Below are 14,922 nucleotides of genomic sequence, written 5' to 3'. Positions count from 1 at the left end.
CTCTTGCCTATTCACCTTCTCCCTTACCTCTGTTCAGGGCACCAAGCTGTCCTTCCAGGTGAGGCAACACTCACTTGCGTCTATTGTATCCAGTGCTCCCAATGCAACCTCCTCTACATTGGTGAGATCCAACGTAAATCTGGGATCACTTTGGTTGAGCATCTCCACTCCATCCACCAAAAGCAGAATTTCCCAATGGCCGACTATTTTAATTCCTGTCCCCATTCCAGTTCTGACAAGTTGGTCCATGGCCGACCCCTGTGCCACAATGAGGCCACTCTTGATGGAGGAGCAACACTTCAAGTTCTGTCTGATGGCATAAACAACAGTTTCTCCTCTGGTAATTTTTTTCCCTTGCCTTTCCCTTTTCTATTAATCCACTCTGGCCACTTCCATCTTCTCCAAACCTGCCCATCAACTCCCCCTGCTGCCCCTCCTTCCCTTTCTCCTATGGCCCACTCTCCTCTCCAATCAGATTCCTCACCCACCTGACTTAACCTGAGACTTTCGAGCTTGGTAGTTCCCAGTCTTTTTTTTTTTATGCCATGGATGAATACCGTTAAGCAGGGGATCTGTGGACTCCAGGATGGGAATCCTAGTTCTAGCTAGTCCTCTTTCCCCTTCCCTCCCACCCCCACCTTTGTACTCTTGTGTCTTCCCCCTTCCTTTCCAGTCATGCAGAAGGGTCTCTGCCTGAAACAAAGACTGTTTATTCACGTCTCTTGATGCTGCCTGACCTGCTGGGTTCCTTCAGCAACTTCTTAAATTTAATGATGCAGCGCAGAATAGGCCCTTGCACCCCTTTGAACCATGCTTCCCCACCTACCCCTGATTAACCCAGACCAAATCATGGCACAGTTTACAATGACCAATTAACTCATCCAGTACATCCTTGGACTGTGGGAGGAAATTGGAGGCGGGGGGGTGGAGGGAAACACTTGCATGTTACAATTTGAAGATTGGGAACGCCGTAAAAGAGATGACTAAACAAAAAGTTGAGTAACACAGTCTGAGGTCACATACAAAAACAAAAATATAACACTGATCTTGAGTGTTAAGCAGGGAAGAGTGCCATGGGTCTCCTATGTGGGTGGATTGATGAAAAGGCAGGAGAAAATACTGGAATCAAAGGATGCGATTGTGAATAGTGATGGTTAGGGAAAAAAATGAGAAACTAATAGAAATCTTAACTCATAGACAAGACCAATCTAATGTTACAGAAGGGGAGTCAGTGCTGGAAGGAGTATCATGGACTCTGGACTTTAAAAAAACACTGAATACAGAATGCAAAAGAAATTGGTAATGTAAGTTGGTACAAACAAAGAACTTTTATATAAAAAGTTTGGAAAAATAATTTAAAGACTCATTTTTAAGCCATCTCACATTTTTCCTGATTTTTTTTGGAAGCTTTTAGATTAAGACTTGCTTCACTCCCTGCTTTTGTGGTTTAAGGCATAACAGTTTATTTCATAATCTGGACAAACTATCGCAATTCCTCTGTGTGCTGTAGCCCAGCACAACAGGATATTGGGTGCATTGTTTTGTGGGGGGGGGGGGTTCCCAGATGACGGTTTTAATGAGGAAAGAAATAGATCCAAGGCAAATTCTAAAATGGAGGGTGGGGGTGCAGTGGATAAGGGAAGAAAAAAAGAGAGAAACCCAGGTAAGGAATTGGCAGTGAAGGAGAAGGAATGATGGGGTGCAGAACCTATCATAAAGGCTGAAGTAGAAGTTACCATTTGTTTATGCTATAGGTATTTTTTTGTCATTACTAGAGTTATATGAGTCTATTTAAAGTTGTGTGTAATACATGGAATGAATTTGATACATTGTTGTGCTTAATAACATGTCACCTGGAGAACTTTGAAACTCCTGACATGGAGTGGCGGGAATGGAACCTGGGTTGCTGGTGTTGTAATAGCTTTACACTTACCACTATGTTAATGTGCTACTCTCAGATTAGTCAGGGCGTTAGGTTATGGGGAGAAGACAGGAAAATAGGGTTGAGAGGGAAAATCAATCAGCCATGAATGAATGGTGGAGCACACTGGAAGAGTCAAATGGCCCAATTCTGCTCTTGTGTCTTAAGGTCTAATGAACAATGATTTTTAATTTGGGAAAGGGTTTCTTCAGTAAAATATGTTCTGTTCTAATTTGAATAATTGTACCTACAGAAATGGCAAAGAAATCATGATAAGTACTATGAGGCTAAAGTATAAAATGTGTCTAATATACTGTAAGAAAATGGAAACGGTACATTTCAAAAGGAAATAGGAGGATTGTTGACCGTAAGATCAATATTTACTGAACTGCGTTTTTGTTCCCATAAATAATATATCCTTGGAATCTATATAAGGATCTTCTTTACAAAGTGAGCACTGGCTTTTTTTTGGCAGCCTGAATACATTTTTAACTGTCAAAATGTTGACACCTTGAGGAAGGGATAGTTTTTACAGAAATATTTGTGCCAACATTTCTTCAATATTGTGCACATAATGTACAGTGACTCAGCCTTGCTATGTTAATGTTTAAGTTGTTGTTCCATGTCTCTCCACATAATGTGATTTTCATTATTATTTTTAAGTAGAACTGGCCAAAAAAAGTTTCTCAGCCCCAACAATTCAGTACATAATTGAATATTTTAAGGTTGGATATCGTTTTATCTTTTGTAATGTTCAGATAAAATAATTGCTAAAATGATTTTTAAGCAACCTTTATTATTTTTTACATCTGATTTTCCAGAGCTCTCGACAATCCTCCGATGCCAGCATGCTTGAAGAGATGATGTTTGGTTCTGTGGCAATGAGCTACAAAGGTTCCACGTTAAAAATTCACCAGATACGGTGAGAGTAATTGTTCTAACACACTGTAAAATCTTTATGTAGCCAATACACAGTTCATACTGCTCTTTTAAGAAATAAAATCTAAAATTTGGCTAGGTTTATTTGGTTAAAAACAATCCAGCCAAATGTTAGATTTTGTCTGATATTCACAGTTTGACCCAGATTATAACATGACTTTGGGGTTGATTGATTAACCAGTTTGGAGGTTGGGAACCACTGATTTAGACTCTATATTAAGCATGCTTTAAAGTGTTGGGTGGGCACCGATTTTTGGGTATCATGTAATTTGGCATTTAATTTTTAAATTTTTTTCATGTACGTGTGCTATTTTCCAAATAATTAAACCTTGCTATTTTTCCCCCTCTTCTAGGTCTCCACCCCAATTAATGCTCAGCAAGGTTTTCACAGCTCGCACTGGAGGTAGTGTGACTGGAAGTTTGAATACGTGGGTACCATTTCTATTAAATAAAATGAAATTAAATTGACTTTCACATTCCCTGTATTGGATCATTTAACTAGTAAAATGTTTAGTTTTTTGTAATATCAGAAAATTTTTGAAAGAAGAAGAATGCTGAAAATATATAATAAAAGAAACATGACAAGGGTGCACTGTAGATGTTTACACCTGAAAGTAAAACAGGTTAATATTTTGGGAAGATTTGATATGAGATTCCAGTTGGCCACAGTGGGCAGTCTAATTTTCAGATAGTAACTAAAATACCATTTTTAGATTTGCCTTTCTTTCCCCCCTGTTGGAAGACGGGAACAAAAAACAATTATGGGCAAACCAAGTTTGCAACTCACACAGTGAGCCACACACCAAGAGACATAACAGTACCTTATAAGCTACAGTCCAGCATTTTTTTTTTGTTTCTCTGGAAAGATGGCTGCTGATTCAAAAATTATTTGTCTCATTTGGATATGAGTGGATTTACTTTATTTTGGTTTTAACAAATATTTTTCTGTACACTTTTGAATACAATTGGTAAGATTGGAATACAAACTTTTTGCCAGAACTGATAAGGGAACAATGGCCAATGACTTACCAGAAAGCTTCCAACAAAGACTTAGTGATCATCTGTCAGAGTTTTCCTGATGCTATCAGGCATTAATTCAAGGAATCTCTGCTGTACAATTACTGTGATGTTATCAAGCTGGGTTAGCAGCAAATCACTATAAACTCTCTCTGTAGTAAATTGTGAAAGGAGAAAAAGCATACATTTTTAAAAATTAAATTAGACACTTGTAATGGCAAATAATTGGAACAAGCATGATTTTTGTGGGAGGATAGTTTGAATCACTCCCTCATTTGGCTATCAGCCTCCACTCTTCCCACCACCATTATATATTTGCTATTTCATTTAGATCGGTATAGATAAAGGGTCTCAACCCAACATATTGATTGTCCATTTCTGTCCATTTATCCTGCCTGACACACTTGAGTTCCTTCAGTGCTAAAATTTATCTAACTATCCTTGAGCTGCTCCAGATTCCAACATCTGAAATCTCTTGTGTTCAAGGTACTAAAGAAGCATTATTCTGTGCTTTATTTTTAAATTTGCTTATGAATGAACTCTTGCAGGTGGTTTGTGATAAATTTTGTGTAGAAATCTCTGGCTTAATAAATTGGGTATTGTCAATATCTTGGGAATCTTTTCTGCCTTGTGTGAGATGTCGTCTTGTCAAAGAATTATATGTGAATTTTAATTGTACTTTAAGGTTACAAGACAGCCTTGAATTCATTAATCAAGATACTACCACATCAAAACCTTGCTCAGATCAGAATAATCTGATGAACAGTCTTGTAGGTAAGTTTCACTTTTGAGGTTGTTAATGCTTTCATATGCTTCCTTTGGAGGGAGGAGTCAATCTTACAGATCACTCTCCCCTCCTCAGGTTTAAAGATGTCTGTGGATCTGACAGGCAGTTGGCATCTAATCGAATGAATGCAAGGGCATGCATGTCCTTTGATCAGCTCTATTAGCAAAATTCATGTACAAATTTTGTGTATCACAAGGCTGTATACTTAGCCCCCTGCTCTACTCGCTTTATACTTATGACTGTGAGGTTAAGCACAGATCTAATGCCATATTTAAATTTGCTGACAACACCACTGTTGGCTTGAATCAAAGGTGGTGACAAATCAGCATATTCAAAAGTTCAAAGTACATTTATTATCAATGAATGTATAAATTATACAACCTTGAGATTTGTTTGCTCATAGGTAGCCACAAAGCAAGAAACCTGAAAGAACCCAATAAGAGAAAAAAAATAAAGACCAACACCCGATGCACAAGAGAAAATTAACAAAAAACACATTGTGTAAACAACTGAAGCGAGAAACAACATTGCAAACCGAATTGAATCCTCAAATCCGAACCCCGGAGCAGCCTGAAGTAGGCCCAAAGTCTCAGTTATTAGTTCATCATATTACCAGGCACAGGGCACAGCAGCTGGGGCAGTCTTCATAGCCTCAACGCCGTGGAGAGAGGACCTCTCGTAAAGATGGCGTCACCAAACGTGTGCATATAGGCAACACAGAAAATGCTGGAGGAACTCAGGAAGCCACGCAGCATCTATGGAAAAGAGTAAACAGTCAACGTTTTGGGCCGAAACCTTTCTTGTGTGCATATCAGAGGGTGATTGAAAATCTGGCTGAGTGGTGCCACAGCAGCATCTCGCTCAATGTCAGCAAGGCCAAGAAGCTGATTATTGACTCCAGGAGGAGGAAACCGGAGATTCATGAGCCAGTCTTCATCAGAGGATCAGAGATGGAGAGGGTCAGCAACTTCAAATTCCTTGGTGTTAACATCTCAGAGGATCTGTCCCGGGCCCAGCATGTAAGTGCCATTACAAAGAAAGTACGGCAGTGCTTCTACTTTCTTAGGAGTTTACTAAGATCCGGCATATTATCTAAAACTGACCAACTAGGAGCAGAGTTGGGCTATTCAGTCTATCAGATCTGCTCTGCTATTCCATAATGGCTGATTTATTATCCCTCTCAATCCTATTTTCCTGCCTTTTCCCTGCAGCTTTTGACACACTGACTAATCAAGAACCTACCCACTATAACAGTCTCGGCTACAAATATACTTAATGACTTGGCCTCCACAACTGCTAGCAATGAATTCCACAGATTCATTATCCTCTGGCTAAAGAAATTTCACCTTATCTCTGTGCTAAATGGTCATCCTTCTAAGCTGTGCCCTCTGGTCCTAGACTCACCCACTATAGGAAACATCCTCCCTATATCCACTCTATCCAGACCTTTCAATATTCAATGGGTTTTAATGAGATTCCCCCCCCCCCCCCCCCCACCGGCCATCAGTTTTCAAAACCCCAGCAAGTACAGGGCCAGAGCCATCAAATGCTCCCCATATATTCACTCATTTACGCCTGGAATGGTTCTCGTGAACCTCCTCTGTACCCTCTCCAATGCCAGCACATCTTTTAGATAAGGGGCCCAAAACTGTTCACAATACACCCACATGCAATCTGACCAATACCTTATAAAGCCTCAGCATTACATCCTTACTCACTTCCTCTAGTTCTTTCGAAATGACTGTTAACATTGCATTTGCCTGCCTCAACAACCAACTCAACCTACAAGTTACCAGGCACATTTGGTGAATCCTGCACAAGTCCCTTTGTATCTCTGATTTTTGTATTTTCTGTGCGTAGGAATTAGTCTGCGCCTTTATTCCTTCTACCAAAGTGTGTGACCATACACTTCCTACTCTATATTCCATCTGCCACTTCCTTGCCCATTCTCCTATTCTGTCTCACATCCTTCTGCAGACTCCCTACTTCCTCAACACTAGTTGCCCCTTAGTCTGTCCTTGTACCACAAAATCATCAATTCCATTGAATAAGTCATTGAGATATAACATGAAAAGAAGTGGCCCCAACACCAACCACTCCATGGCACCACTCAGAAAAGGTCTCCTTTATTCCCACTCTTTGTCTCCTTACTAGTCAGTCAATGGTCTGTCCTTGCTAATATCTTCCCTGTAATACCATGGGCTCTTGTTAAGCAGCTTCATGTAGCACCTCGTCAAAGGCCTTTTGAAAATGCAAGTAAACATCATCAACTGACTCTCCTTTGTCCTTCTTGCTTATTTCCTCAAAGAATTTCAACAGATTTGTCAGGCAAGATTTCCCCTGGAGGAAATCATGCTGACGTTAGCATATTTTATCATGTGCCTTCGAGTGCCCTGAAATCTTATTCTTAATAATGGCCTCCAGCATCCTCCCAACCACTGATGTCAAGCTTACTGGTTTTCTCATTTTCTCTCTTCTGCTTCCATCCCTTCTTAAAGAGTGGAGAGACATCTGAAGTTTTCCAATCCTCCTGAACCATTCCAGAATGTAGTGATTCTAGTAAGATGATTTTAATGCCTTGATGATCTTTTCAACTACGTCGTTCAGAACTGGTGTAGTCCATCTGATCGTTGTAAGTTATTTATCAGACTTCTCACCTTCCTTTTTTTTGGCGTCTGCATCCGTGCATGTGCGATGTTGGCGGGACGATTTCTTTTTTGTGCCTTTACAAGGTGTGGAGCGAGAGAGAGAGAGAGAGACTGTGTGGTGCACCACTCTTCACACAGACATTTCGCAGTATTTTTCCCTTTTTTATTTTATGAGGTCGAGTTGGATGGAAAGCGTACTCAGAAGCGGACCCAGCTGGGTTTGTACCCGGGAACCTTCATTCCAGAGTCTGATGCTGATATCATTGCACCACCAGCCAGCCCACGACCTTTCACCTTCCTGAGCACCTTCTCCTTAGTAACAGCAACTGCACTCACTTCTGCCTCTCCCCCCCTCCACCCCACCCCCCCCTTCCCACTCTCGAATTTCTGGCATACTTTCAGTGTCTTCCATGGTGAAGACATACAAAACCTTAAGTTCCTCTGTCAGTTCTTTGTCCCCCATTGCTATCTCCAGTGTCATTTTCCAGTGGTCTGATATCCACTCTCACCTCTCTTTTGCTCTTTATATATTTGAAAAAAAACTTAATTTGAAAAAAAAGGATGTGCAGTGAAAAGTATACTGACTGGTTACATTATGTGGGCTCTTGAATGGAAAAGCCAACAAAAAGTAGTGGATATAGCCTAATCCACGCGGATAATGCCTTCCCCACCACTGAGCACATCTATAGGCAGTGGTGATGTGGGAAAACAGCATCCATCTTCAAGGAATCCCCACCATTCAGGCCATGTTTTCTTCTTGCTGCTGCCATCAGGAAGTAGGTACAGGAGCCTCAAGACCAATACCACCAGGTTTGGGAGCAGTTGTTATCCCTCAACCATCAAGGTCTTGAAGCAGAAGGGATATCTTCACTCACTTTCACTCTCTCCAAACACTGAACTGTTCCTATTACCTCACCTTCAAGGACTCTTTATCGCATGTTCTCCATGTTTGTTGTTTATTATTATATTTATTTGCACAGTTTGTTGGTTTTGCACATTGGTTATTTATGTTTTGTGTGTGCATTTTTTCATTGATTCTTTGTATCAACTGTGAATGCCTGAAACTTTGATAATAAATGTACTTTGATAATAAATTTACTTTGAACTTGGAAATGAAGATTTTCTAAACTTGAGTTGGCAGCTATGAGATAAGATCCCCCCCCCCTTTTTTTTAAAATAAAATCAAGAATACTTTTTGCAAAGTACCTTTCCCACTGACAATATCCTACCTGACTTCTAAATACTAAATGGTTATACTGTAAGTGTAATTTCATCTATTTTTATTTATGCTGCTAAGTGCACAGTCTTGGATGTTTAAATTTCAGCAGTCCCCTACCTGCAAATGGGACCTGAGCTGCTACTGTTCTGATTTGGGGTTCTCATTAAATGATATACTTTGAAGACTTGATGTTTTTCCCCTGGCCAATCCTACAAAGGTATACCTTACCTCAGCTGCTTTTAGTGATTAACTTAAGCACTGCGCGGGACTCCACACGTTAATATCCAGCATAATATACTGAAGTAGTAATTTACTGTGAACATTACAAAATATTAGCTTTAAATTTTGCAGCAATACCTTTCCTCCCTCCGCAATTGAGATTGTGGTAGGTACATTCTCTGTATTTTTCTGTCTGGCACAATGAGTAATTTACTGATGTCAGCAAAGGCTGAATGTCTTTCATTCTTCTGCCTCAATTTGCACATTGGCATTGTCAAGATTAAGGAAATTAAAGTATGCAAGATTGCAGCTGTTAACTGGTATCATTGATATATGGTATTCACGTTAATGTTGCTGTAAGATTTTTAAAATTGTAGATTTAGTACCATTGACTCAACATATATTAAAGGGAATAGTTGACTAAAACCTGTAGTGATAACTTGCACAGTTTCTCTTATTAATCCAGTGACTATATTCATTTTGCTGTTTATTATCGGCATAGTATTGAAAAAATATTAAAAGTATTGATCTTTTAAAAAATTGCCTTCATGCAATCTTTTAACTAGGTGAAGAGATTTTGTGTCTCATTTTTGTTTTCCATTGATACTGTAGTGACAGCCTCAAAAGTCAGGTTGGGACAGTGGCTGTTTTTGTATTTCAGATTCATCACAAAGTTTTTGTTCACAAGTTATTAATGTATCATCCCTATCCCAGATAATATATGTGCCCTGTATCAATTGAACCAACTTTTAAAGCAATCATTGATGTATGTTCCCGCTCTTCCCCCACCCCCCACAGTATTTACTTTTAGTCCATGTGACAGAAATTCACAGGAAAAAAAACTTAACTCGTTTATTGTCAGTTTTGTTAGTTTTATTTCTTGAAAGTTTTTTTTTGGTCAGCAATGTGCACAAATCACTTGTTTTCGGCTTTTTTGACTATCGAACGGTAAAGAGAAGTGTCTGTTAGTATTTGTGTATGTACATATAAAATAAGTTTTTGCCCAGAATTAATTCTAAGCTTCAATTTTATAAAAATTCTGGCTTTCTGGTTTCAAAAGGAAGTTCTTGTTGTTATCTAACTTCTGTCTGATGGCTTTACTAATCCCATACTTCTGTCTTGTGTTTTTTTTTCTATTTTTGTTACCCTTTTGCTCCATAGGTTTTTCGCAGCTTTGCAGCCCTAGGCGGGCACCAGGTGTTTCTGAGCCAGCACCGCTCCGCCTGATCCGGAGCGCTTCTTTCTTTGCAGGTTTGCATAGTGTTTCTGGGTTCTGGACTCTGTGTGTCAATGTGCATTGGCTGAGCATGAACTTGTAGCTGTGGAAATGAGGTTCATAATTTTTTTGTAAAATAACAAAACTACACTGTTTGGTTCAAATTCCCAAAAAAAGGGCTTTTGATCATCCATTAATTATTCCTGTAAGATGGTAGCATTTTATGTATTGCTAACTCTTAAGATGCCAAGATGCACGTGCTTGTATGAGAGAAGAAAAACAAGTGTGTGTTTACTTTTCGTTTGGTTACTTTGCATGCCTGCTTGTGCTCTTGGCCTCCCTTTCACACACAAGGATGTGATCTTGTGAATGCAATGTCAGTCTTTCTGCTTCTTTGATAAATACTCTACAGTTTCTATTTTTTATGCATTTTTGTAATTTCTATCTGTGATTCAAAACATCAATATAAGCATTGGCAACCTAAAATACACTTTAGAGTAATCTTAATCTCTGCTGACTATTTGCTCTTGATTCTTCTTGTCCTTAAATGTGTGCTGGATGTACTTTTAGAATATATTGGTTGACCCAACCAATCTAATGTTTCTTTTTGATATACCTTTCCATTCTCCCTATCTTATCAAACTTTCAGTTCATTTTCTATTTTTTCCCTCAGGCACTCAAATTCTGTTGTGGAAGTATCAAAGCTGTTTGCCACAACCATTTCTTGTGATAAGTTCCACATTCTAACTATCTATAATATACAAATGTGTCATCCTCCTTTTCTAGTAGTTATTTTTAATAATTGTCTTGGTTTTGTATTCTTCCACATGGAAACATTTTCTTGTATACTGTGACTAATCCTTCTTTTCCTAAACAAGCCCTTTGCCCATCCTTTTGGTGGGTTGATGACTTGTGATCTACTGGTTAGTGCTGTTGCCTAGCAGTTCCATGGACCCAAGTTAGATTCTGACTGTAGGTAAAATCTTTGTGAAATTTGGACTCTGAGCTGAGTGGGTCCTCTGGTTTCCTAGCACATTGCTAAAGACCTGGTGGTTGGTAGAATAATTGGCAAAATAATTGTCCCTAATGTAGAATCAGAGAAGAAGGCATTAATGGGGATGCAAGAGGGAAAATGGAACAGTGCATTTGAAGTGAACCAAAGGACCCATTTCTGTGTTGTATGATTCTGTAACTTTTGTATTTCCCAGTACAGCAAAACTCCAATAATCTGACCTACCAGAGTACTAAGAGTTGCGGCACTGTTGGAGTTTGGCCATAGTGGTAACTATTTTGGTGCTGTGCTTGCATATATCTCTCCACTCATTCTTCAATTCTACAATGAAATGTCAATAATGCAGCATGGTCAAGACTTTGGTTTTGCAGAACTGGCATATTTTCTGCACTACTGGATGTTATTGATACACGTTTAATTAGCGACACGAGAGTAGCTGTTAATGTACACTTTACAGTGTCAGCAACCCAGGTTTAATTTCCACCACTGTCTGTAAGTAATTTGTCTGTTCTCCCTGTGATTACATGGGTCACCCTTGGGTGCTCCTGATACCCCCCCCACATTCCGAAGATCTATGGGTAAGTAGGTTACTTGGTCACATAAGTGTAATTGGGTGGTGTGGCTTGTTATCACGCTGTATCTCTAAATAAAAGAACAAATAAAATCATAAAAACCTTTTAATTAACAATTGGATACTGCGTATTAACATAAATATTCCAGTGGACCTGGGAGGTTTAAAGGGAACATCCCAGCAATTTTCAAGGGAACGCAAGAAATGGCACTTAATGAACCAGGTGCCAAACTTTAGAGATTTCCAAATGGCCAGATAGCAGATTATTGGAGTTTTACTGTACTATGTACATTTTAAAGTACAGACAAAGAATTATACACAGTAGAACTGATATGGTTGGTATCATACTTCTGAATTCTGTACACCTAGAGATGAATCCTGGTACTTTGTTAACATTTGGTGGCTTGTGGTGCAGAGCTTGCGATGTTCATCTGTACTTCTGGATTCCTTTGCTTTTCTGTCCAATATAGAATATTTCTTTGTTCTTGATTTAAAGTGAGTTCGTTCATATTTCTTTATTAAAATTCATTTCCCGGTCTTCATTTATTTCTCACATGTCTGATTTATTATGTTGCATTCTTCCTCGGTGCTATTCATATAATCCAATTAGTAGTATTTTAGATTTATGGAAAAGGAGTGCCTTATTAGTTTTCCTCCTTGCAAATTATCCTTCCCTCTATCCTTTGATCACATGCTATACCAAGATCCACCTTGTGAAACAACTGAGAACTGATAAAACTCCAATAAGGATTGATGTGAAACTAAGATTTCAAGTTTATTTCAATGCTCAATGGGTGGCAGTCCAATGTTGGTTGCACCACCAGAGCTTGCAGTTTTTGGACTATGTAAACCTCATTTCCACATACATAGAACAGGTTATAAATATAATCTATGATGTTAGAAGAAAATAATTCCATTAAGCATTTTAGAAACTGACACGATTACAAATATAGTGGATTCCGCATAATTGGGGCACATCGGGACCAGTACATTTTGGCCCAATTAAGTGGCTGCCCCAATTAGCCGGTTTCAGAGAGATGGTTAAAAATGTTACTGCAGTTTAGCTGAGTAACAAATATGTATTTAAAGGAAAAACAGAGCAAATTAGAACACTATCAGCACCATAAAACTGTTTTGACAGTAAATGAACGGCTTCAATGCCGATATGTAGTGTAGATAATGGACTGCCTTCATTTCGACAGTTACATCCTCCAAATCAGCATTTTCATTGTAACATTCAGGATGATTATCAATGCCTTCAAATTCTTCATAGTATGTAACTTGAAGTAGTGAAATTGTTTTATTTTCACTCCCAGCTGCTTCTGGCATAGTGTCATAGAGAAGTACAGCACAGAAATAGGCCCTTCAGCTCATCTAGTGTATGCTGAAACCATTTAAACTGCCTACTTCCATCGACCTACACTGGGATCATAGCCCTCCATACACCTACTATCCATGTATCTATCCAAACTTCTCCTGAACATTGAACTCTCCAGACCTGAAAACCTGAACCTCAGTGAGCAAAACAGTTCTGAATTGTCTTGCTGCTTATTTCTCGCCAACTATTGTGACAAACGTCACTGCTTTTTGACCACCAACATGTGCAACTGATGCTATTTTTAAAACACTTCACTCTAAGCATGGTGAAATTTCTTACGGCCACGCAAGTGCATGTGACTGACGCTAGTTAGAAATTGTTTGACAACTGTCTCCTGTTCAATCAAGTAGCATAGTGTCCCAAATAACCAAAAGAAATCCCAGCCAATTTCTCAATTTTTGTTCTTTGAGGGCTGTTCTGAAGAAGCAGCTGCCCTAATTAAACAATGGGCTCAATTAACCAAAATCCACTGGTAAATATTTGTGAGCACCTTATTTACCTGTTCTCAAATGTTATAATGTTATGAAAGTTTCTTTAGGGTGACAGGTACTTTCTGACTGTTGCTAATAATTAGTAGCATGCTAGCTTGCATGCTTTCCATTTGAGAAGCAACCTTCACCTAGCAATTGTTGAACAAAGGTTTCCCGCATCTTCTCCTTGGAAAATATTTGCCTTTAACACTTGGTTAGGTGAATTTCAAGTCAAAGAGCTGAAATTTTACTCCACTAAGTTTTTGTGTGGCCTCTGATCTGGGCCAACATTTACGTGCCAGGCGGCACCTAATTAATTAGCTTGTTTATTTTGGCTTTTTTCTTAAAGATATGCTGGGTGTGTTCCGGCCACTGCTGCACCCCTACATGCTTCACGGCAATGTATCGGTCTGCAGCCCGGATGTTGGGGGCCACTAGTTTACTGCTTCCCTATTGCACTACCAGTGTCATGAATCCTTGAAATTGTATTCCAAGGTCCTTCGGTTCTCAATACTTCCAGGTGTCCTACCATTCAAAGTTTATGACTTAGCCTTATTAGTCCTTCCAAATTACATTATCTCACATTTTCCTTTATTCTGTTGGATATGTTGCACAGTAACATATGCTACAATGTTTTTACCCAGAATAGTTGGAAGTAGCTTTGTTGAGCAATTGGGGAACTTCAGGTTGCCAGAAAGATGGATATTTGCCTCTCCAGAGAATATAACCAAAGTTTACCCAGCCTCTCTTTTATAGCACGTGCCCTGCCCCCTAATCCAGGCAGCATCGTGGTAAACCTCTTTTGCACCCTCTCCAAAGCCTCAACATCCTTCCCACAGTGGGGTTTCTAGAATTGTATGCAATACTCCAGATGCGACCTAGAGTTTCCTAAGAATGCAATATAACTTCCTGCCTCGAATAAATATTCCTTCTTAACCACCCTATCAACCTGTGTAGCCATCTTCAGGGAGCTATGAATTTGGACCCCAAGATCTTTCTGCTCATCCACACTGTTGAGGGTCTTTTAGTTAATTGCTTTTAGTATTCCATTAATTTATATTCAATTCTTAAGAATCAATTTTGCATGATATTACTAAATCAGATTGCAAGTCACAGAACTCATCATTCCTAATATGCCCAAGTATTTTGAAGATTATGCAGTTAGTCTGTAGTGTAGTTGTCTCTTTCTATGTGGCAATCTGATAATAGGCTTAATAACTGATCCCTTTCGTTTTTGAGATACTTTCTTTCTGGATAATTTGGCTTCCCAAACATACAATAGAGTTTTTGTAAGATTAAAACTTTTATCGACATGTTATTTTGCTTTATCTAATTGGTTTGTGTTTCCTTTTGCTGTTGCAAGGCTTTTACATGCTTATCTTTTTCTTCAACTATCTTGTTTCAAAGAAACTGATTATAACAAGTTTGTTTGCTTTGGTTCTTTGTTTCTGAAGGTTCCAGTGGAACCCTTTTGGATTTGGAAGGGAACTTTTGTGACAGATTAAGAATGACTTGTTCATAATGA

The 14,922-nt window shown here is 39.0% G+C and overlaps 1 protein-coding gene across 4 annotated transcripts in view; it reads left to right on the top strand.

Moving 5' to 3' along the window:
* Positions 1-14,922, top strand: part of fnip1 (folliculin interacting protein 1) — a 97,502-nt gene that overhangs the window by 34,357 nt on the left and 48,223 nt on the right. For 3 of the 4 annotated variants that reach the window (XM_072263954.1, XM_072263958.1, XM_072263955.1), the window contains 4 exons: positions 2,743-2,843; positions 3,214-3,288; positions 4,563-4,651; positions 9,912-10,001. In XM_072263954.1, the coding sequence (XP_072120055.1) occupies positions 2,743-2,843; positions 3,214-3,288; positions 4,563-4,651; positions 9,912-10,001 (355 nt within the window). The remainder of the gene's footprint in view (positions 1-2,742; positions 2,844-3,213; positions 3,289-4,562; positions 4,652-9,911; positions 10,002-14,922) is intronic. The other variant, XM_072263956.1, reaches the window with a different exon arrangement.

The sequence above is a fragment of the Mobula birostris genome, chromosome 7, assembly GCF_030028105.1.
Source record: "Mobula birostris isolate sMobBir1 chromosome 7, sMobBir1.hap1, whole genome shotgun sequence".
Taxonomy (NCBI): Eukaryota; Metazoa; Chordata; class Chondrichthyes; order Myliobatiformes; family Myliobatidae; genus Mobula; species Mobula birostris.
The sequence above is the reverse complement of the archived record's forward strand: the minus strand, read 5'-3'. Positions and strand labels throughout refer to the sequence as shown.